The sequence below is a fragment of the Pristis pectinata genome, chromosome 11 (genome assembly GCF_009764475.1).
Source record: "Pristis pectinata isolate sPriPec2 chromosome 11, sPriPec2.1.pri, whole genome shotgun sequence".
Classification (NCBI taxonomy): Eukaryota; Metazoa; Chordata; class Chondrichthyes; order Rhinopristiformes; family Pristidae; genus Pristis; species Pristis pectinata.
The window spans coordinates 645,012-668,209 of record NC_067415.1 but is presented as its reverse complement, the minus strand read 5'-3'; the positions used below and the strand labels follow the sequence as shown (position 1 = coordinate 668,209).

The following is a 23,198-nucleotide window of genomic DNA, read 5'->3' as shown; positions in this document are numbered from 1 at the left end:
CCAAGTGCTGAAAAACGCAGTTCATGTAGAAATGGTTGGCATTGACGTGTGGGCTGAAGGGTCTATTTCCCTACTGTATGATACACTCCCAATCTTGGGAAGATGCAGGGTGAGGAAGAGAGCAGGAAATGGACATAATGACGGGGAAATGGCTCCCTCCAATATTCATAAGGAGAGGAATCTGGAGGTGGCAGAAATGTTGGTTTTTGAACTGGAATTAAGATGCATTTTATGGATGAGTTTTTATCTTCAGAAATCGTATGTGGATCAGGCGCAGATGACTGAATTTTGACCGGTTACAAATAATTGATTTTTATGGTAGCGTAGCGGTCAGTGTGATGCTATTACAGCACCAGCGATCGGGGTTCAATTCCTGTCGCTGTAAGGAGTTTGTACATTCTCCTGTGTCTGCATGGGTTTCCACCGGGTGCTCCGGTTTCCTCCCACTTTCTAAAGACATACGGGTAGGTTAATTTGGGTTTAAAATGGGCGGCGCGGACTCATTGGGCCGGAAGGGCCTGTTACCACGTTGTAAAATTTTAAAAAAATGTTCCTGTATGTGTTGAATAGACATTTATCACCAACAATATGGCCACTTTTTTTTTCAGGTGTTGAAAGGTCATGACGATCATGTCATTACCTGTCTGCAGTTCTCAGGAAATCGTATTTTGAGTGGCTCGGATGACAACACACTCAAAGTATGGTCTGCAATCACAGGCGAGGTGTGTGTATTACTGTCCTGTTGTCTGTTGGTACCTTTCTCACTGTTAATTCACCTCTTGTAGCTCTTAACCTCTCCCCCTCGGCCCACCCACCCGCCCGCTGCCCCCCCCCCCCCCCAACATTATCCACATTTATGGAGTTCTGCATAGGCATGTTCCAATGAGACGGGAGTCACGAGAGGATACAGGAACCGTGGTGTACAAAGGCTATAATAAATCTCGTCAAAAGGAAAAGAAAAGCTTACAAAAGGTACAGAGAGCTAGGTAACGTTAGAGATCTGGAAGAGTATAAGGCTAATAGGAAGGAATTTAAGAAGGAGATTAGGAGAGCCAGAAGGGGGCATGAGAAGGCCTTGGCAGGAAGGATTAAGGAAAACCCCAAGGCATTCTACGAGTACATGAAGAGCAAGCGGATAAGATGCGAAAGAATAGGGCCTATCAAGTGCAGCAGTGGGAAAGTGTGTATGGATCCGGAAGAAATAGCGGAGGTATTTAATGAATACTTTACGTCAGTATTCACTACGGAAAAAGATCTGGGGGATTGTAGTGGGGACTTGCAGCGGACTGAAAAGCTTGAGCATGTAGATCTTAGGTAAGGGGAGGTGCTGAAACTTTTGGAAAGCATCAAGTTGGATAAGTCACCGGGACCAGATGAGATGTGCCCCAGGCTGCTGTGGGAGGCGAGGGAAGAGATTGTGGAACCTCTGACGATGTTCTTTGCATCATCGATGGAGACTGGAGAGGTTCTGGAAGATTGGAGGGTTGCAGATGTTGTTCCCTTATTCAAGAAAGGGAGTAGGGATAGCCCAGGAAATTATAGACCGGTGAGTCTCACCTCAGTGGTTGGTAAGCTGATGGAGAAGATCCTGAGAGGCAGGATTTATGAACATTTGGAGAGGTATAATATTAGGAATAGTCAGCATGGCTTTGTCAGGGGCAGGTCCTGCCTTACGAGCCTGATTTGAATTTTTTGAGGATGTGACTAAACACATCAATGAAGGGAGAGCAGTAGATGTAGTGTATATGGATTTCAGCAAGGCGTTTGATAAGGTACCCCATGCAAGGCTTATTGAGAAAGTAAGGAGGCACGGGATCCAAGGGGGCATTGCAGTGTGGATCCAGAACTGGCTGGCCCACAGAAGGCAAAGAGTGGTTGTTGAAGGGTCATATTCTGCGTGGAGGTCGGTGACTAGTGGTGTACCTCGGGGATCTGTCCTGGGACCCTTACTCTTTGTGATTTTTATAAACAACCTGGATGAGGAAGTGGAGGGGTGGGTTAGTAAGTTTGTGGATGACACAAAGGTTGGGGGTGTTGTGGATAGTTTGGAGGGCTATCAGAGGTTACAGAGGGACATAGATAGGATGCAAAGTTGAGCTGAGAAGTGGCAGATACAGTTCAACCCAGATAAGTGTGAAGTGGTTCATTTTGGTAGGTCAAATATGATGGCAGAATATAGTCTTAATGGTAGGACTCTTGGCAGTGTGGACGATCAGAGAGATCTTGGGGTCCGAGTCCATAGGACGCTCAAGCGGCTGTGCAGGTTGACTCTGTGGTTAAGGAGGCAGATGGTGTATTGTCCTTCATCAATCGGGGAATCGAATTTAGTAGCCGAGAGGTATTGTTGCAGCTATATAGGTCCCTGGTCAGACCCCACTTGGAGTATTGTGCTCAGTTCTGGTCACCTCACTACAGGAAGGATGTGGAAGCCATAGAGAGGGTGCAGAGGAGATTTACAAGGATGCTGCCTGGAATGCGGAGCATGCCTTATGAAAGCAGGTTGAGGGAACTCGGCCTTTTCTCCTTGGAGCGACGGAGGATGAGGTGGGGGGACCTGATAGAGGTGTATAAGATGATGAGAGGTATTGATTGGGTAGATAGAGGCTTTTCCCCAGGGCTGAAATGGTGGCCACAAGAAGACACAGGTTTAAGGTGCTGGGGAGTAGGTACAGAGGAGATGTCAGGGGTAAGTTTTTTACTCAGACAGTGGTGAGTGTGTGGAATGGGCTGCCGGCAACGGTGGTGGAGGCAGATACGATAGAGTCTTTTAAGGGACTGTTGAATAGGTACATGGAGCTGAGAAAAATAGAGGGCTGTGGGTAAGCCTAGTAATTTCTAGGGTAGGGACATATTCGGCACAGCTTTGTGGGCCGAAGAGCCTGAATTGTGCGGTAATTTTTCTATGTTCTATATTTACTGGTATGCTGGAGATGGACAGGTGTTCCAACCAAAGGTTAATCTGGTTAATTACTGCTTTCTGGGAACTGCAAGCTCATTCCAGTAGTGTTGACTGTAATATTGTGACATTTAATGCAGCCCTGTTCTTTTGTTTAAGGCTGGCCTTATGTTCAGACCAGCAGATGGATGTCTGCAAGCTGTGCTGCTCTACGATCATAATCAAGTGCTGAGATTTGTGAGCAGAGAGGCTTTTCCTGGCCTCGCTTCACTGAACTCCCTTTAATTGTCCAGGCACCTCCGTATCATCTGTAGAGTTTTTCTGTGTGTAAAATGGATGCTTCACTGACCTGTATAGCTGTTGCTCTACTGCAGAGTATGGAGAACTTGGACTTGTTTCACTATTATCTCATTCTTATCATCACTTTTTCATCAAAAATTGTCTTTTAATTTGCTGCTTATTTCTTGCCATTGTAGTGTTTAGGTCCTCTGTTTATTGCCTTGTTTTGCAGTGTGTGCAGACTCTGGTCGGACACACGGGTGGAGTTTGGTCTTCGCAGATGAGGGGCAGCATTGTCATTAGTGGTTCAACGGACCGTACCCTGAAGGTGTGGAATGCTGAAACGGGAGAATGTATACATACGCTTTATGGACACGCCTCCACTGTACGGTGCATGCATCTCCATGGCAACAAGTAAGGCCCTTGTGTGTTTATGCAGTCATTTCAAACTTGGGAAATGGGTAAGGGACAATGTCAGCTCCTAAACCGGATCCCTTAAAGCCCTTGGCCTGCTATTCTTCACACCCTTATTCCATCTTTTGTTTTAAACTGACATTCCAGACTCTGCCTCCTCTGATTTATGTGAAAGCTTCTGTAACTTCCTCCCACCCACTTTATCCTTTCGGTTATTGTTGTGGTTTACTCCTAACCCCCACCCTTACCCAGGAGCCACCTGTATCCATGTGACCATCTCACCTCCCAATTCAGGAAAAGGGAATGTGAGAAATTATCCAATCTGTATTCCCCGTGTCCCTCTATCACTCTGCTCCAAGTACCCTGTTACCATTCTAGCATTTCCCCAAAATTGACAGGTCATCTGATTTGTAGTTCCCTGTCCTCTCCTTGTGCAGTGGGATTACATTTGCTACCTTTGAATCTGTGGGAACTGTCCAGAATCTATGAAATTTTGGAAAATGACAACCATCATCTCCATTACTGCTTCCTTCAAAACGTAATGCATTTGATCAGGTCCTGGGGATTTGTAGCTCTCACTCCAGTAATTTCCCCAAAACGAGCATTTTTTTTTTTTGCTGTTACTGTCTCTTGGAAACACTTTAGGCTGAGATTCATTAATGGAAAAGGTGTTTACCATTGATTTCAATGTGAAAACCCTGGTTGCATTGCAAACCTCAAGAATTTTAGTCAAAAATACCTAAGCATTTAAAACTGCATCAACACAAACATCTGAAGTAAAGAACTTTGTGAAAACCTGCATTTTAAATTAAGATTAAATGAAATTATATAATGTACCCTTCCATGTGAAACAAATAATCTTTTTCCCAGGGAGGGAATAGAACAAAACCATAGAACAATATGGCACAGTACAGGCCCTTCGGCCCACCATGTGCCGCCCTTCAATGCTTAAAAACAAGAGGGCATAGGTTTAAGATCAGGGGCAGCAGCTTCATGCAAAGGGTGGTGCATATTTGGAATGAGCTGTCAGAAATAATGGTTGAGGTGGGCACATAAGCAACATTTAAGAGCCATCTGGATAAGTACATGCATAGGAGAGGTTTCGAGGGCAGGGGACTAGCTCCCTGGGGAACACAGTCATCATGGACATTGGGCCGAAGGGTCTGTTTCCATGCTGTATGACTCTGAGTCTGTGACTGTGAGGGGTTTGACAGGGTGGATATGAAGAGTATGTTTGCCCCTGTGGCAGCATCTCGAACTTGATCACTGTCTCAAAATAAGGACTCGCCAGAGAGGAACTGAATTTTTTTTCTTGGTGAACTGAGTCCTTGGAACAATCTTCCTCAAAAGAAGTCATCTTTGAGACAGTTTCTTAGGCAGGGGTGAAAGGTTTCTGTCGGGAGGAATGCAGAGATGAATTCACTGTGATCTTGTTGAATAGCAGAGCAGGCTTGAGGAGCTGGTGTGATGAGTGGTGGGTTGGAGATGACCTTTGAAAAGCAACAAGTTTGTTGGGCATGTTGCTGTGTAGTAGCACTGACAGGAAAAAGATGAACTGAACCCAAGGCCAAGGAATCCTAATGTTGTTTCTCCCTGTTCTCAGGGTAGTGAGTGGATCAAGAGACGCTACTCTCAGAGTGTGGGACATCGACACAGGGCGATGTTTGCATACTTTACTGGGCCATGTGGCTGCAGTCCGATGTGTGCAGTACGATGGGAAGAGGGTAGTGAGTGGTGCTTATGACTACACTGTAAAGGTGTGGGATCCAGAGACTGAAACCTGTGTGCACACTCTTCAGGGGCATACAAACAGAGTCTACTCACTTCAGGTAAGGTGTGTGTGGTGGGCACTGGTTTGACATTAAGTTGTGCCAAGTGTAATTTTATGTTGAAAAGAGAACATTGGGAATCTGGGCCAAGAAAAACAGCTACAAAATGGGGATCAAAGTCCAGTGGGCAGAAGTTCTCGAGTAATTGGTCACAGGATAAGAGGGGAGACAAAATTGTTTGAATCCAGAGGGTGGTATGGGTTTCAAACTTGCTGCAACATTTAAGCAGTGTTGGATGTATACTTGGGGAGCAGTGACCTATGGGGCCACAGATGCAACTTTTCTCACCAGCACAAACCCGATGGGCCAAGTGATCACCTCCTGTGTCATGACTGTTTTAAGAGTCTGTGATAACAATTGTGAACGGGAGAATGATTGCAGCTTGTTAGCTAAGCCCCTCTTTGACTTGCTATGTGGCACAGCGGTGCAGCTGAGTAGAGCTGCTGCCTCACAGCTTTAGTGACCTGGGTTCAATCCCAACCGGTGCTTTCTGTGGAGTTTGACTGTGTGGGTGCTCCAGTTTCATCTCTCATCCCAAAGACACAAATTAGTGGGTTAATTGGCCACTGTAAATTCCCTCTATTATAGCTGGGTGATAGAATCTGTGGGGAATTGATGGGAACATGGGATTAAAGTGGGATTGCTGTAAGATTGTATAAATCCTGGTTGGCTGGGCTGATGGCTCTGTGCTGTATGACTTTGACTAGTTGGGGAATACCCTGGGTGTTACCTAGTACTGTTCTCTTCCAGATGTCAACAAACTGCTGTGCTTTTCAATTTGCCCTTTGTTAGTGGTGTGGTGGAGGGACCAAGGGCTGGTGACATTTCATCTGATGGTTGCACTGCCCCCTGTACATGCCCTGTTTGCAAGATGGAACTCCTGAGATCTACAACTGCTGTAAAGTAACAATACATTCAGCAGCTGTATGTAAATGGTCCACGTGAAACTGTCAGCACTTCAGGTGCTTGTAATAAATACTGGCACACCATCCATCCAGTACACACTCGTGCTTTCTACTTTAAGATGCTCTTCACCAACTGCCCTATTCTGCTGGGGAGTCTGATACCTACTGCAAATCTCCTGGGATGTGTTACTGTGTTAAAGGTGCTGTATAAATGCAAGTTATTATGATGCTAAATTATCTGCTTGTGACTAATTCTTCCTCTCCTTGCCTTTGCACAGTACGATGGTGTACATATAGTCAGTGGGTCCCTCGACACCTCAATACGAGTGTGGGATGCAGAGAATGGCAATTGTTTGCACACTTTAATGGGGCACCAATCACTGACTAGTGGTATGGAGCTTAAGGATAACATCCTGGTATCTGGGAATGCTGACTCCACAGTGAAAATCTGGGACATTAAGACGGGTCAGTGTCTGCAGACATTACAAGGTGAGTTCCGAGAAAATTGTAATGGGGACCACTCACTTGCATGGTAAGGGGCGAGGCTGATGTACGAGGAGCTCTCTGGCTTTGTGTGTCTGAGTACAATGTCACTTTCTCTGAGAGTAGGTGATGTGCATGGTGGAACTTCCCCAAAGGCCAACCACAGGGTTTAATCCACAGCAGGAGCAACACAAAGGTTAAGATTTCTAATGTCACCGCACATCTTTGTGAAACAATTCACTTCATAGAGAGACTGGTATTTGAAGTAAAAGCTGCCAGAATTCGTATAACATTAACAGGGCACCCTCCAGGCATACTTAACTCTGGCCTGTGACACCATAGGATTGTTATGGCACAGCACAGGAAGAGGCCACTTCAGCCCCTTAAGTGTGCTGGCTCTTGTAGAGCATTCCTTTCAATGCCTTACCCAGTTTTCTCTGGAGTCCTGCAAATTCCCCTCAAAGCTGGTCCAATTCCCTTTTTAAAACCTCAAATCCACTGCTCCCACAACAATGAGCACAAAATAGAGGTTTTTTCCTTGTGTGTCCCTCCTGTACCTTGTTTATCCACTTCAGCCTTTCGGCAGCACACAAAAAGCTGGAGGAACTCAGCAGGTCAGGCAGCATCTATGGAGGGAAATGGACAGTCAATGTTTTGGATTGAGACCCTTCATCTGGACTGCCCTTGACAGCTAGGAAGGGGCAGCACCCACACGTCCTCCTCCATTCTCAAGCAAATGACATTCAATGTCACTTAAATAAGGTGCCTTTCCACACCGAGAGCTGAATGGTTGCCACTGACCTCACTGTAAGAGCTGAGATCCGGCACTCACAGGAACTGAGCTGATTGATCATTTGCATTGTTGAGCTGATGGTCACACTTCAATGGCTGCAGCTTGGGACTGATGATGCTCTCTCGCTTTCCACCTTCATTGCTGATCAACAATGCTGCTGGTGTGAGGGGCTCTGGTATGTTGAGAAGCATAAGGGAGGGGACGGGGGTACCTCTTCTCTCATTACCCTGAGTCACCTAACTCCCTGGTAACAGACCTGTGGCTTCGGGGCAGCTCTCCCATGCCCAGCACCTGCGGAAGTTGAGGGGAGATGTTCACTGCTGTGGGGAGGGTGGGGCTGTAGCGCTGCTGGGAAAGGGTTCAGGCTTGAGTGAAAGGCATCTAAATGCACACCCATTCTGTTTCCCATACAGGTCCGAACAAGCATCAGAGTGCAGTCACCTGCCTGCAGTTCATCCAGAAGTTTGTAGTCACTAGCTCGGACGATGGGACAGTTAAATTATGGGACCTTAAAACTGGCGAATTCATTCGCAATCTGGTGGCACTTGAGAGCGGTGGCAGCGGTGGGGTTGTGTGGCGGCTCCGAGCGTCAAAGACAAAACTCATTTGTGCAGTGGGCAGTCGGAATGGGACGGAGGAGACCAAGCTGCTGGTCCTGGACTTTGATGTAGACATGAAATGAGGCGGTGTGCTACTGTGCACGTCTAACCCCTTTCCCGGGCAGCAAGCTGCATCAAACTCCGTGCTGTCCTTTCCAATTTGCCAAAGAAGACTTGACCTTGTGGGAAGACCAGAGCAGGATCTGCAGAGACCCCGTTAAGGGGCAGTGGTGCCCCTCCGGAGTGGGACGAGCCGGTCTGCCTTTGCAAGCCTACAGCACTCGAGCTGGGAGCAAGTTGGGAAATATTTAAAGCACCTTAGAACTGAGCCATCACAGGACATCCATCTGTGCCGATGACAAGACACTTGGAGACACTTTAGAGACTTGCCAAAATTGTTAGTAACAGAAACTTGTACATAAAATGGTTCTATCTGTATATTATATAAAAGTGTATCTATGTGACGAATGAGGTAAAGCATCCTTAACTACGTCTATATATTGAAATTGTGTAACAGTGTGGGGAAACTCGTTTACAAGAGAGGATGATGCTACAGGTAGTGTGTGTGAGTGTGTGTGTACCAGTGTGCAAGGATTTTCACTGTCACAAGGAGATGCCCCTTCCCCGCCCACCTTGTATAAAACATTGGGATTTACGCAACAGCATTAAGCTGTAAATGGTGCGCTTTTATTGAAAAGAAAGCAAAAAAAAATAAAATGATTGAAATACAGACTGGTTTATGCTCCAAACCAACCCATTTCCTCAGGGCAGACTGCTAGTGGCACAGACGTTCCAGGCCTTTGTTAACATGCAAAGTCCTCACAGGTCAGGATTGAGGCTGGGTCTCTGGAGCCGTTGAGTAGGTCTACTCTTACCGACATGTCCATCCTTGGCCACCTCTACTGCCATGTTAAGGCCAGGCACAGGTTGGAGGAACAACAACTCGTATTCCACCTTGGTAGTCTCCAATCTAACGGCCTCAACGTCAATTTCTCCAACTTCCGGTAACCCTCCCCTCTTCCTCCTCCTCTTCCCCCCCCCCCCCCCCCTTTTTTTCCTCTCCTTTGTCTTCCCCCATTCCTGTGGTCCCTGTCCCCCACCCTCATGACCTGCCCATCCCTTTCCCCACCCTTCCCATTGCCCTCCTACCAGATTCCTCCTCCTCCAGCCCTTTGCCTCTTCTACCTTTAACAGCTTCTTGCAGCTTCCCCACCCTCCTACCTTCCCCTTCTCATCAGAACTCACCTATCATCTGCCAGCCTGTGCTCCTCCCCCTCCCCCATCTTCTTATTCCAGCTTCTGATCTCTTCCTTTCCAGTCCTGATGAAGGGTCTCGGCCTGAAACATAGACTGTTTATTTCCCTCCATAGATACTGCCTGACCTGCTGAGTCCCTCCAGCATTTGGTGTGTTGTGTGACGGATCTTGTTCTAGTGCCAGCAACGTAGTATCTATTGAGTAAATGCCACACTTCGGCGGGGATGGGTTTCTGCAGTTGAGTGTTGAGCAAGCACTGCAGAGTGGAGTTGTTACTGGTAGATAACCTGTATGATGAATGAAGGTTACGGAGCTTTTATCAGAAATGATCAATTGTGACACAAACTGGAATCAGAAGCAAAGGGCACATGTTTAAGGTGAGTGGAGGAGTGTTAACGGGGGTCTGAGGGGTACGTTTTATTTTACAGAGAGTGGTTGATACCTGGAACGTGGTGGAACGACACAGATACGATGTTTCTGTGGACAAATAGGCTGGGGTGACAAGGATGGAGTCCTAATGTAGAAAATGGGATTAGTGTATATGTGCAGAAAGGTCTGTCTCTGTGCTGTATGAAGAGCCAGTTATCTAAAGTTGTTGAATCCATATTTCCTTGTGACAAAGGCAGTGAACTGATTCTGGGTGATGCTCCGTGTTCTTTAATTGTCACAAGTTAACTAACATATCCGTCCCAGTCTGATAACTTCTGTATAAATATATTTTAATTGTTATGTATTCAAAATTTTGTTGTGAGCAGTTGGCACTGAGCACCAGGTCTTCAGAGAATGGTAGCTATGTGAACCCGTCTCTGGGCACACACCAGGGGGTCCATCTTCGATGCAAGGGAGAGGTGAGTGATGATGTTTGTATCTGTCAAATCCATGGCCTCACCCTCCGCACCCAGGTAAACAGGGCACTCGTACCGTGGAAGAGAGGGGCTGCCTGCCGTCTCTGTCGCTACCTTCTCCGCTCTGAGCCACACCACTGGCATGCTGCATGGTTTGATGGAGAGTGTGTCCTGCAGGAGCCCTAGTCTGCTGTCCCAGAGGGCCCCATGTAACTGGAGGCCAGTTATGTAGACGCCGTTCTCTGGAGGACTGGTGGGAGGGAGGAAGCTGCTCAGCACCTGAAAGATATTAAACTCGTGTCCTCAAATGTTCAGGGAAATGATCAAGGACAGGGAGGGAGACGAGAGGTGGGGGAGCGGCACTGTTGATCAGAGAGTGTGTCACAGCTGCAGAAAAGGTGGACGTTGTGGAGGGACTGTCTACAGAGTCTGGGTGGAAGTTAGGAACAGGAAGGGGTCGATAACGGTGCTGGGTGTTTTTTATAGGCTGCCCAATAGTGACAGGGTTATTGAGGAGCAGATAGGGAAGCACATCCTGGAAAGGTGTGAGAATAACAGAGTTGTGATGGGGGATTTTAATTTCCCAAACATCGATTGGCATCTCCAGACAGTGAGGGGTTAAGATGGGGTGGAGTTTGTTAGGTGTGTTCAGGAAGGGTTCTTGAGACAGTATGTAGATAGACCTACAAGAGGAGAGGCTGTGCTTGATTTGATGTTGGGTAATGAACCTGGTCAGGTGTCAGATCTCTCAGTGGGTGAGCATTTTGGTGATAGTGATCATAATTCTATCTCCTTTACGTTAGCACTGGAGAGGGATAGGAACAGACAGACTAGAAAGGTGTTTACTTGGAGTAAAGGGAATTATGAGGCTGTCAGGCAGGAAACTGGAAGATTAAATTGGGAACAGATGTTCTCAGGGAAAAGTACGGAAGACGTGGCAAATATTCAGGGGATATTTGTGTGGAGCTCTGAACAGACACGTTCCGATGAGATGGGAGTCATGATAGGATACAGGAACCGTGGTGTACGAAGGCTATAATAAATCTAGTCAAAAGGAAAAGAAAAGCATACTAAAGCTACAGAGAGCTAGGTAATGTTAGAGATCTGGAGGAGTACAAGGCTAAAAGGAAGGAACTTGAAGAGATTAGGAGAGCCAGAAGGAGGCATGAGAAGGCCTTGGCAGGCAGGATTAAGGAAAACTCCAAGGCATTCTACAAGTATGTGAAGAGTAAGAGGATGAGACGCAAAAGAATAGGGCCTATCAAGTGCAGCAGTGGGAAAGTGTGTATGGATCTGGAAGAAATAGCGGAGGTACTTAATATACGTCAGTATTCACTACGGAAAAAGATCTGGGGGATTGTAGTGGGGACTTGCAGCGGACTGAAAAGCTTCAGCATATAGATATTAGAAAAGAAGTGGTGCTGAAACTTTTGGAAAGCATCAAGTCAGATAAGTAGCCGGGATTGGATGAGATGTACCCCAGGTTGCCGTGGGAGGCGAGGGAGGAGATTGCGGAACCTCTGACGATGATCTTTGTGTCGTCCATGGAGACGGGAGAGGTTCTGGAAGATTGGAGGGTTGCAGATGTTGTTCCCTTATTCAAAAAGGGGAGTAGGGATAGCCCAAGAAATTATAGACCGGTGAGTCTTACCTCAGTGGTTGGTGAGCTGATGGAGAAGATCCTGAGAGGCAGGATTTATGAACATTTGGAGAGATATTAATATGATTAGGAATAGTCAGCATAGCTTTGTCAAGGGCAGGTCCTGCCTTACGAGCCTGATTGAATTTTTTGAGGATGTGACTAAACACATCGATGAAGGTAGAGCAGTAGATGTAGTGTATATGGATTTCAGCAAGGCATTTGATAAGGTACCCCATGCAAGGCTTATGGAGAAGGTGAGGAGACATGGGATCCAAGGGAATATTGCAGTGTGGATCCAGAACTGGCTGGCCCACAGAAGGCAGAGTGGTTGTTGAGGGGTTGTATTCTGAGTGGAGGTTGGTGACCAGTGGTGTACCTCAGGGATCTGTCCTGGAACCCTTACTCTTTGTGGTTTTTATAAATGACCTGGATGAGGAAGTGGAGGGGTGGGTTAGTAAGTTTGCAGATGACACGAAGGTTGGGGGTGTTGTGGATAGTTTGGAGGGCTATCAGAGGTTACAGAGGGACATAGATAGGATGCAGAGTTGGGCTGAGAAGTGGCAGATGCAGATCAACCCAGATCTGAAGAAGTGGTTCATTTTGGTAGGTCAAATGTGTTGGTGGAATATAGTCTTAATGGTAGGACTCTTGGCACTGTGGAGGATCAGAGGGATCTTGGGGTCTGAGTCCATAGGACACTCAAAGTGGCAGCGCAGGTTGACTCTGGTTAAGAAGGCATATGGTGTATTGTCCTTCATCAATCGGGGAATTGAATTTAGGAGCCGAGAGGTATTGTTGCAGCTCTATAGGTCCCTGGTCAGACCCCACTTGGAGTATTGTGCTCAGTTCTGGTCGCCTCACTACAGGAAAGATGTGGAAGCCATAGAAAGGGTGTAGAGGAGATTTACAAGGATGCTGCCTGGAACGCGGAGCATGCCTTATGAAAGCAGGTTGAGGGAACTCGGCCTTTTCTCGTTGGAGAGACGGAGGATGAGGGGGGAACGTGATAGAGGTGTATAAGATGATGAGAGGTATTGATAGGATAGATAGAGGCTTTTCCCCAGGGCTGAATTGATGGCCACAAGAGGACATAGGTTTAAGGTGCTGGGGAGTAGGTATAGAGGAGATGTCAGGGGTAAGTTGTTTTTTACTCAGAGTGGTGAGTGCGTGGAATGGGCTGCCGGAAACGGTGGTGGAGGTGGATACGATAGGGTCTTTCAAGAGACTGTTGGATAGGTACATGGAGCTGAGAAAAAGAGGGCTAGTAATTTCTAAGGTAGGGACATGTTCGGCACAGCTTTGTGGGCCAAAGGGCCTGAATTGTGCTGTAGTTGATCTATGTTCTAATTCACAGCAATGCAAGAATAAGCAGCTGAGTGAGTAGGAGCTGGAGGGAACCCCCTCAGTCTCTGCCCCTCCTCAGTGGCTCAGTGCAGGTTAGACCAGATTGGCAGATGTTAGCTTGTACATTCACAGTAGGAGTCCATTGGGCCCAACCATCCCATGCCAGCTGTGGGAGTTTGGAGCCCCAAGCCTCGCCCTCTTCTCCCCACTCAGTGAGAACCTCCCCTCCACCCCGCACTCGTTCTCCAGTTGAATCTGCTGCCCTTTCAAGGCAGCATGTTCTGGATCTCGAGGGATCTCTGCCCAAAAGTGGGCATCAGGCTGGAGGGAATAAGATCCTGGGGCCGGTCAGTGTCCCTGAACAGAGGCAAAGTAGTGAACAGGAGGAGCAGTTTGAAAAGGTGCAAGTTTGGAAGGGGCAGCTTTTCCCCTTCGTGGAGGTTGCACTGTGTGTAGAAGGGAGGTCGGCTCCGGCTCTGGTTGGAGTGCTGTGTGAGAGGTGCGAGTGCTGAGGATTTGCCTCGAGAATTCAGCGAGGAGGCGGAGGTGATCAGACAAGGAAAGACCTTTTATTTTCCTCTGTAGATGGTGGTTTTGAGATGGCAGTCAGGGCAGTTGTTTGCTCCTCCTGCAGGATGAGAGTGATCAGGGAAACTGCCGGTGTCCCTGGTGACTCCACCTGTGGGAAGTGTGTCCAGCTGCAGCTCCTGACTGCCCACACCCAGTGGCTGGAAATGCAGTTGGACTCGTGCAAGAACATCTGTGATGCTGAGAGCATCATAGACGGGAGCTTCAATGAGGTGGTCACACCTATTGTGCAGGCAGCAGGTAGTTGGGTGACCACCAAGAAAGGTAGAGGGGATAGGCAGGGAGTGCAGGAGTCCCCTGTGGCCATTCACCTCAGTAAGTATATCATTTTGGATTCTGTGGGGAGTGGCCTTTCAGAGGAAAGCAGCAGCAGCCAGGTCTGTAGCACAACTGGGAGCACAGCATGGGAGCCGAGGTGAGGTGTAGTGATAGGAGACAAAATATAGACCAGTTCAGCACAGGCCCTTCAGCCCACAATGTCTGCACTCAACACGATTCCTAATTAAACTAATAGGAATAATCCTGGGGAATTATAGGGTTTGTGTCAGTGGTGGGCAAACTATTGGGGAGGATTGTTGCGGACAGGATTTACGAGCAGTTGGAGAAGCATAGTCGTATTGGGACAGTCAGCATGGCTTTGTCAGGGCCAGGTTGTGCCTCACGAGCCTGACTGAGTTTTTCGAGAAGATGACAAAACAAATTGAAGGTCGAGCAGTGGATGTGGGGTATATGGATTTTAGTGAGGTGTTTGACAAAGTTCCCCATGGTAGGCTCATCCAGAAAGTCATGAGGCATGGGATCCATGGAGACTTGACTGCATGGATTTGGAACTGGTTTGCCCACAGAAGGCAGAGGGTGGCAGTAGATGGACAGTATTCTGCCTGGAGGCTAGTGACTAGTGGTGTCCTGCAGGGATCTGTTCTGGGCCCCCTGCTCTTTGTGATTTTTATAAATGACTTGGATGAGGAAGTGGAAGGGTGGGTTAGTGAGTTTGCAGATGACACAAAGGTTGGAGGGGTTGTGGATAGTGTCGAAGGTTATCTGAGGTTACAACAGGGTCTAGACAGGATGTAGAGAAGTGGCAGACAGAGTTCAATTTGGAAAAGTGTCAAGTGATGCACAGTGGAAGAGTGAACTTGAAGCTGGAGTACAAGGCTAATGGTAGGATTCTTAGCAGTGTGGAGGGACAGAGGGATCTTTAGATCCCTCAAAGTTGCCGTGCAAGTCAACAGGGTGGTTAAGAAGGTGTATGGTGTGCTGGCCTTCATTAGTTGGTGGATTGAGTTTGAGAACTGCAAAGTAATGTTGCAGCTCTAAAATTCTGGTTAGACCACACTTACTATGTTCAGTTCTGGTCACCTCATTACAAAAAGGATGTGGAAGCTTTAGAGAGGGTGCAGAGGAGATTTACTAGGATGCTGCTTGGATTGGAGAGCATGTCTTATGAGGACATAGTGACCAGCATTACACTCAATACTCCAAATGTGGCCTGACCAAAGTTTTGTTGACTGGATAGTTATGAGGACGGGTAGGTGCTGCTGTGGCTAAGGCTCCAGGATCAGCTGTTGCCTCTTGCATGCTAGGGTCAAGGATGTCCCACTCTCAGGATGTGGACGGTGGGAGGGTGGGTAGAGACTGGGGGTGGTGGTGCTGAGGGTGCGGGAGCAGTGCAGCGTGATGGGGGTAGGGGTCGGTGACGGTGGGTAGGGGGTGGTGGGGGAGTAGCCCGGGTCGGTGGGGGTCGGGGAGGGTGGGAGGAATAGTGCGCAGTCCCGCGAGTACCCACCTGTGCGTGGACGCGGTAGGTGTCGAGTGCGCGCTGCTCCTCACGGGCGCGCTGCTGCAGGACCGAGAGGAGGAAGGCGCGCGGCCGACGGAAGGCGGACAGGTTGTAGGCGGCGGCGGGCACGGGGCCGCGCGCGTACTCGTCGAGCAGCCGGACCGCGACCTCGACGCGCCGCAGCCAGAGCGGGAGCGGGGCGGGGCCGCGCGCTCCCGGCCACCAGGCGCAGGGCACGCAGCCGCGCTCCAGCGCTGCGCACAGCTGGCGCGTGCCCGGGCTGCAGGCGCGCGCTCCCTGCTGCGCTTCCCGGGCGTGGTTGAGCGCGCACACGCGGCGCTGCAGCCGCAGCTGGAGGCAGCGCCGCTCCCGCAGCAGGAAGCGGTGGAGGGGCTGCGCGCTCCCGGCCTCCGGGCTCGTCCCCGCCTGGCCGCTCGCTCCCGGGCCGCACAGCTGCCGCAGCCGCGACAGGCACTCGTCCAGCAGCCGCTCGGCCCCGCTCGGGCCCGCGCCCCCGTCCGCCGCCGGCGTCTGCGACTGCGCGAGCATGTGGCTGGTGTCGGCCGCGCGCTCCTCCGGCAGCCGCCGCTCGGGGCCGAGCCCGCCCGCCGCCGCCTCCATGCGGCTCGGCATCCGCTCGATGCGGCGCTGCGTCTCCGCCGGCGTCAGCTCGCCTGCAGCGGGGGGAGACGGGCTGTCAGAGCCGTGCGCGCTACCGCCCGCCGGGCACCCACGGGACCCCACCCACCCCCGTCACCCAGCTGTGGGTTCCCCACCCACCGGGCACCCACACGCAGCACCCAGCCCGGGGACCCACCCACGGGGGCTCTCAGCTACAGGCACTGCATTCCCAGGTGGGTGGGGGGTGGATGGGTGGGGGGGGAGGTGGATGGGTGGGGGGGGGTGGGGTGGGGGGGTGGGGAGGGGGGAGGTGGATGGGTGGGGGGGGTGGGGAGGGGGGAGGTGGATGGGTGGGGGGATGGGGAGGGGGAGGTGGATGGGTGGGGAGGGGGGAGGTGGATGGGTGGGGGGGGTGGGGTGGGGGGAGGTAGATGGGTGGGGAGGTGGGGGGGGAGGTGGATGGGTGGGGAGGTGGATGGGTGGGGGGGGGAGGGGGAGGTGGATGGGTGGGGGGGGTGGGGAGGGGGGAGGTGGGGAGGGGGGAGGTGGATGGGTGGGGAGGGGGGAGGTGGATGGGTGGGGGGGTGGGGAGGGGGGGGGTGGGGGGGTGGGGAGGGGGGAGGTGGATGGGTGGGGAGGTGGGGAGGGGGGAGGTGGATGGGTGGGGAGGTGGGGAGGGGGGAGGTGGATGGGTGGGGAGGGGGGGAGGGGGAGGTGGATGGGTGGGGGGGAGGGGAGGGGGGAGGTGGATGGGTGGGGAGGTGGGGAGGGGGGAGGTGGATGGGTGGGGGGGGTGGGGAGGGGGGAGGTGGATGGGTGGGGAGGGGGGAGGTGGATGGGTGGGGGGGTGGGGAGGGGGGAGGTGGATGGGTGGGGAGGTGGGGAGGGGGGAGGTGGATGGGTGGGGGGGGTGGGGAGGGGGGAGGTGGATGGGTGGGGAGGGGGGAGGGGGGGTGGGGGAGGTGGATGGGTGGGGAGGGGGGAGGGGGGGTGGGGGAGGTGGATGGGTGGGGAGGGGGGAGGTGGATGGGTGGGGGGGTGGGGAGGGGGGGAGGGGGGAGGTGGATGGGTGGTGGGGGGGGTGGAAGCAGTTTGAACAAGGACGAAATGCGAAAACTGCGGCTTCTGGGATCCTGGTTGAAACCCAGGGAAGGGCAGAAAGTCTCAATGGTTCAGGCAGCGTCTGGGGGGGGGGGGGGGAGAAAGTCAGTCGGATCCAGCACCACGTGAACCCTCTCACTCTCCACCTGCCCACAGTCAGGCCTCGCCACCCTCTCACATGTTCCATTTCTAACTCCTTCCATTTTTGAAGAAAGTTTCTTAGCCTTGAACCATCCACTCTCCACAGACGCTGCTCGACCTGCTGAGTGTTTCCAGCATCTGCAGATCCTTGAGCCATAGATTCATGAAGCACAGGAACAGGCTCTGAGCCAAGGTCCTCGTCCACACTGGGGCCAGATGGAATGTTTTTGGCCAGTGGGAAGGGGGCGGGGGGGGTGGGGGGGAGTGGAGGGAAGAGTGAGCTGGGACTGAAGGATGGAGGGTTTCGTACCTGTGGAGCTGGTGAGATGGATGATGAGGCTGCGAATCCCTTTGTTAGCACTGGCTTGGCTGCTTGTCCTTACACAATGGTTGATGATGCTCCGCAGGGCCACCTCATCCTCTTTGTCCAGCACGTGACCCTGATACACAGCCACTGTTGCAGAGAGAGAGAGGGGGGGGGTAATTAATGGTAGTCCAACTCTGGCCGGATCCAGAGTCTTGTTCAGGCCAAATTCAAGAACTGGAGCTTCTCCCAGTGACCTGGGTGATATTGGGCCCTCAGACAACGTGATTGTGGCTCACATGCTCGTTGTTGGGGTACAGTTTGTGGGATCTTGCTGTGCACACATTGCACAGATAACTCCAGTCTGGACATCCCTCGCGTGGTCGGGTCCTCCGTGGTGGTGAAAGGAACACCCAACATAGGAGTTTTTCTCACCTACTAGGTGCTCGAGCAGAACCTCAGTGTCACCCCACGTTGCTTGCAGGTTCCTCTGAATGTTGAGGGCAGCGAAGAGGTCGGCCTGCGTCCTGTCACAGAAGACAAACAAGTTGAACTCGCTCCAAAACATGGTGGACCCTTCCTCCTGTCTGAGCCCAAACAGACCCCCACCCTCTCCATTACAGACGGCTAATGTGACACCGACTGACTCAGTTTCTTCACCTCCCACTCCTCTCCCCCACTATGAACTTCACTAATGGGATCTGTCAGGATTGCTGCATCAAATACGTCAGCAAATCCCAGGAGAGTGTAAGAGCAATAGGGGCACAGGAGTGAGGCGGTTAATTTTCCCAATACTGATTGGGATTGCCTGGGTGAAATCCCAGGGGCTGAGACGGGCAGAATTTGTGAAGTGTGTCCAATGGTTTTTTGAGAGAATGTGTAGAGAATCTTATTAGGAGATGGGGCATCACTCGGCCTTCGGAAATGAAACGGGCGGGTGGTGGAAGTGTTGGGGAAACATTTTACAGTGACTACAACTCTAAGTTCCAAGGTAGTTATGGAAAGCAATGAGATTGGTCCCTAAGTTAAGGACTTGAGTTGGAGAAGGCTGATGTTGATCGTGTAAGAGGGGAACACACAATCTGCTGGAGGAACTGAGCAGGTCGAGCAGCATCTGTGGGGAGAGGAACTGTTGACACTTCGGGTCCAAACCCTGCATCAGGATGGAGTGGAGAGGGGAGGGATGAGACGGGCCAGTAGGTGATTGGTGGACTGTGGGGGGGGGGGGGGGGGGGGATCGTCGGGCAGATGGAGCCGGGGAGGGGAGGATGAAGGTGGAGACACACAAATTGTAACACAAAGGCTGAAATCTGGAAAGGAAGGTTAAGGCAAATGCCATTAGAATAGATGGGTATGGAAGTTAGCATGGAAGTGATGGGCTGAAGGGCCTGTTTCTGTGCAGTACGGCTGTGACTGAGGGAGGGAGGGGACTGGCCTTTGGTGGTGTTTGAACCTGCCCTAATGTCACAGAGGCTGAATTCCAGCCCCTCGTCCTTTCACCGTCACCCGTTAGCTGGTCAGGGACCTCCCGTGGGCGATCTCCGCAGCCTCACTGACCCCAGCCCCTTCTGTCTCCCACCAATTCCACATGCAGTAACGGGGACGGGGGTCCCAGTCTGTGTGAGGGACTCACCAGCGGTAGGAGCGAGCCTGGGCCCAGTGGCTGTAGTGCTGGCGGTGGAGCAGGATGGAGTGCAGCGCAGTGAGCACGGTCAGGGGTCCCAGGTGTGTCAGGTCCCCGCACTCCGTCTGTGCCTGGGTGTATGTACGTTTCAGGGTACTCTGCAGCATCGAAGGAGTCTCGATCACCAGCTTCTCCACGTGCCGACGGATCACTCCTACAGCACAAGGTCAGGCAGGTCACAGGTCCCAAGTTCAAACCTCGGACACGGGGTCTTGAACCCAGAGGTTACAGGTGCTTTCACCATCCCCACCCCAAACCTCATCCAGAGCTAGAGGTCCCAACACTGACCACACCCTGTGGCACCTGATGGGTGGGCCGGTACCAGACCATGCCAGACCCCGGGCGTGGTCAGTGCCGGACCCGCCCCAGACCCCGGGTGCGGTCAGTGCCAGACCATCCCCCAGTTTATCAGTCACTTCGATTCACCACGCCCGCCTGCCCAACCTCCACCTCTGGCCCCCGTGGTCAGGTTCCCTGCTGGAGTCCCCCCTCCAGACAGACACACTCACCGGGCATGGAGCAATCAGCTTCATTCCGGCAAGTGAGCCACAGCCGGAAGTCCAAGTGGATTCTCTGTCCGGATTCCGTCAGCACAGTTGGGACAGGTTTCCCTGAATCTTCTTTGCAGGGATCGTCCTCCCTCAGAGTTGTGACAGGAGCAGCCTCAGTGGACGCAGGAACTTAAAGAAGGAAAGTTGTATCATAGAAACATAGAAAACCTACAGCACAATACAGTATCAGTCGGTGATGCTTCAAAATCTGTCTAATCATTCAGACTAGGGCACTACTGTCCCGGGAGTGTGTGATGGGACGGTGTGGAGGGATCTTCACCCTGTGTCTGACCCCAGGAGTGTGTGACAGGACGGTGCGGAGGGAGCCTCACCCTGTGTCTGACCCCAGGAGTGTGTGACAGGATGGTGCAGGGAGAGTCACTGCCTCCACCACCCTGTAACTCCCCCTCACATCTCCTCTTCCCCTGAACCTGTGCCCCCCCCGGGTTTAGACACAGTGCCACACCAGGGAGTTTGCCGACTGTTGGGTTTGCAGGAGCTGGAACTCACTTTCGAAGGTGGTGATGAGTTGAGTGAGCTGACTGACCAGGCGTTTGTCCCAGTGCCCCAGAAGGTGACAGTTGTTTAACACCAGCCAACGCCCTTTGCTCACAGCTGCCTTCAATTCCTGCAGAATCTCTTCCGTTTGATTTTCTGATCCCAGTGAAATGATGCGGACTTTGTTCTGGAACAGACAAGGTCACCAGTGAACTTCCCAACGCTGTGGGAGCTTGGCTCTTGATCGACACCAGCTTCACCCTCTGCACGTTAGCCCCCCCCCACTCCCCCCAGAGGCTGAGAACCACAGACTCAGGCCCTTCAGCCCACCTTGTCCCTGCCAACCCTGATGTCTGCCCTAGTCCCATTGCCCGCATGTGTCCCTCTACACCCTCCCTACGTACCTGTCCAGACACCCTTTAAATCTAATTGTGTCTGGCAGAGACGGAAGGAATCGTGACCTTCCTGCCCGCAGGTTTGCTTCACCATGGAAGGAATCTACCTCAGAACTTCTCAACCCTCGGGATGGGGTCAGGCAGTGTCTGGACCGCTGAGGGGAGTGACACACGTTGGTCTCCCTCCATAGAAGCTGCCCGACCTGCTGAGTTCCTCTAGCATTGGACGTCCGACGGACAAGGAGAGAGATGTGGCAGCCCGAGTCCTGTGGTCAGATGAGAGGGCGGGGGCAGAGGCAGGAGGCCGATCAGGGAGCTGGGTGAGGATGCAGCCAGTTCGGGAGGAGGGGAGGAGCAGAGACAGTGACCAGGTGAAATTGGATGGAGGAATTTCAGGAAACTCGTCAGCAAGTTGAGATGGGAAGGGTCCAGGTCCAGGTTCTCAAAGAATCATAGAAAGTACAGCACAATGCAGGCCCTTCAGCCCACAATGTTGTGCTGACCTTTAAACCTCACCTAAGACTATCTAACCCCTTCCTCCCACATATCCCCCTATTTTAAATTCCTCCATATGCTTATCTAGTAATCTCTTGTACCTGCCTCCATCACCACCTCAGGCAGCCCATGCCCAACCACTCTCTGGGTAAAAAACCTTCCTCTGATATCTCCCTTGAACTTCCCACCCATTACTTTAAAGCCATGCCCTCTTGTATTGAGCATTGGTGCCCTGGGAAAGAGGTGCTGGCTGTCCACTCTATCTATTCCTCTTAATATTTTGTACACCTCTATCATGTCTCCCCTCATCCTCCTTCTCTCCAAAGAGTAAAGCCCCAGCTCCCTTAGTCTCTCCTCATAATCCATACTCTCTAATCCAGGCAGCATCCTGGTAAATCTCTGCACCCTCTCCAATGCCTCCACATCCTTCCTATAATGAGACGACCAGAACTGGACACAGTACTCTCAGTGTGGTCTAGAGCTGCATTATTACCTCGCGGCTCTTAAACTCGATCCCACGACTTATGAAAGCTAACATCCCTTAAGTTTTCTTAATTACCCTATCCACCTGTGAGGCAACTTTTAGGGATCTGTGGATATGAACCCCCAGATCCCTCTGCTCCTCCACACTGCCCAGAATCCTGCCATTTACCTTGTACTCCACCTTGGAGTTTGTCCTTCCAAAGTGTACCACCTCACACTTCTCCGGATTGAACTCCATCTGCCACTTCTCAGCCCAGCTCTGCATCCTATCAATGTCCCTCTGCAATCTTCGACAATTCTCTGTACTATGCAGAACACCACCCATCTTTGTGTCATCTGCAAACTTGCCAACCCACTCTTCTACCCCCTCATCCAAGTCATTAATAAAAATCATGAAAAGCAGAGGTCCCAGAACCGATCCTTGTGGGACACCACTAGTCACAGCCCTCCAATCTGAATGCAGTCCCTCCATCAAAACCTTCTGCTTTCTACAGGCAAGCCAATTCTGAATCCACACAGCCAAGCTTCCCTGGATCCCATGCCCTCTGGCCTTCTGAAGAAGCCTACCATGTGGAACCTTGTCAAATGCCTTACTAAAATCCATGTAGACCACATCCACTGTACTACCCTCATCAATCTGTCCGGTCACCTCCTCAAAGAACCCTATCAGGTTAGTGAGGCAAGATCTTCCCTTCACAAAGCCATGCTGGCTGTCCCTGATCAGACCATGATTCTCTAAATGCCCATAGATCCTATCTCTAAGAATCCTTTCCAACAGCTTACCCACCACAGATGTAAGGCTCACTGGTCTGTAATTCCCTGGACTATCCCTACTACCTTTTTTGAATAAGGGGACAACATTTGCCACCCTCCAATCCTCCGGTACCATCCCCGTGGACAATGAGGGCTCAAAGATCCTAACCAATGGTTCAGCAATCTCCTCCCTCACCTCGCATAGCAGCCTGGGGAATATCCTGTCAGGCTCCGGGGACTTACCTGTCCTAATATTTTCTGAAAAGCACCTCTACAAGAACCGGGAGCAGGAGGAGGCCACATTTGTGGACAACACACAGCTGGGCAGTGAGGTGGGTGGCGAGGGGTGGTGACAGATCCAGGTCCTGTTTGAACAGAGAGGAGTGTGGTGGGTGGCGAGGGGTGTGGTGGGTGGTGAGGGTTGTGCTGTGAACAGAGAGAAGTGGTGGGAAACTCGGGCGGCAGAAAGTATGGACTGAAAATCAAAAAACACCACAGATGCTGGAAATGTGAAATAAA

General features: G+C 51.3%; 2 protein-coding genes across 2 annotated transcripts in view; one reads left to right on the top strand and one right to left on the bottom strand.

The window, feature by feature from the left end:
* Nucleotides 1-9,179, top strand: part of LOC127576083 (F-box/WD repeat-containing protein 7-like) — a 160,614-nt gene extending 151,435 nt beyond the window's left edge. Inside the window, exons 9-13 of the mRNA XM_052026459.1 lie at nt 609-722; nt 3,408-3,589; nt 5,193-5,418; nt 6,602-6,812; nt 8,013-9,179. Coding sequence (XP_051882419.1) covers nt 609-722; nt 3,408-3,589; nt 5,193-5,418; nt 6,602-6,812; nt 8,013-8,281 — 1,002 coding nt within the window. The 3' untranslated portion in view covers nt 8,282-9,179. The remainder of the gene's footprint in view (nt 1-608; nt 723-3,407; nt 3,590-5,192; nt 5,419-6,601; nt 6,813-8,012) is intronic.
* Nucleotides 9,180-9,997: 818 nt separating this feature from the next.
* The window catches only part of LOC127576103 (dynein heavy chain domain-containing protein 1), a 94,076-nt gene continuing 80,875 nt past the window's right edge, over nt 9,998-23,198 (bottom strand). Inside the window, exons 27-33 of the mRNA XM_052026488.1 lie at nt 20,566-20,740; nt 20,014-20,184; nt 19,454-19,658; nt 18,256-18,347; nt 17,827-17,970; nt 15,660-16,327; nt 9,998-10,578 (exon numbers count right to left, since the gene is read on the bottom strand). Coding sequence (XP_051882448.1) covers nt 10,231-10,578; nt 15,660-16,327; nt 17,827-17,970; nt 18,256-18,347; nt 19,454-19,658; nt 20,014-20,184; nt 20,566-20,740 — 1,803 coding nt within the window. The 3' untranslated portion in view covers nt 9,998-10,230. The remainder of the gene's footprint in view (nt 10,579-15,659; nt 16,328-17,826; nt 17,971-18,255; nt 18,348-19,453; nt 19,659-20,013; nt 20,185-20,565; nt 20,741-23,198) is intronic.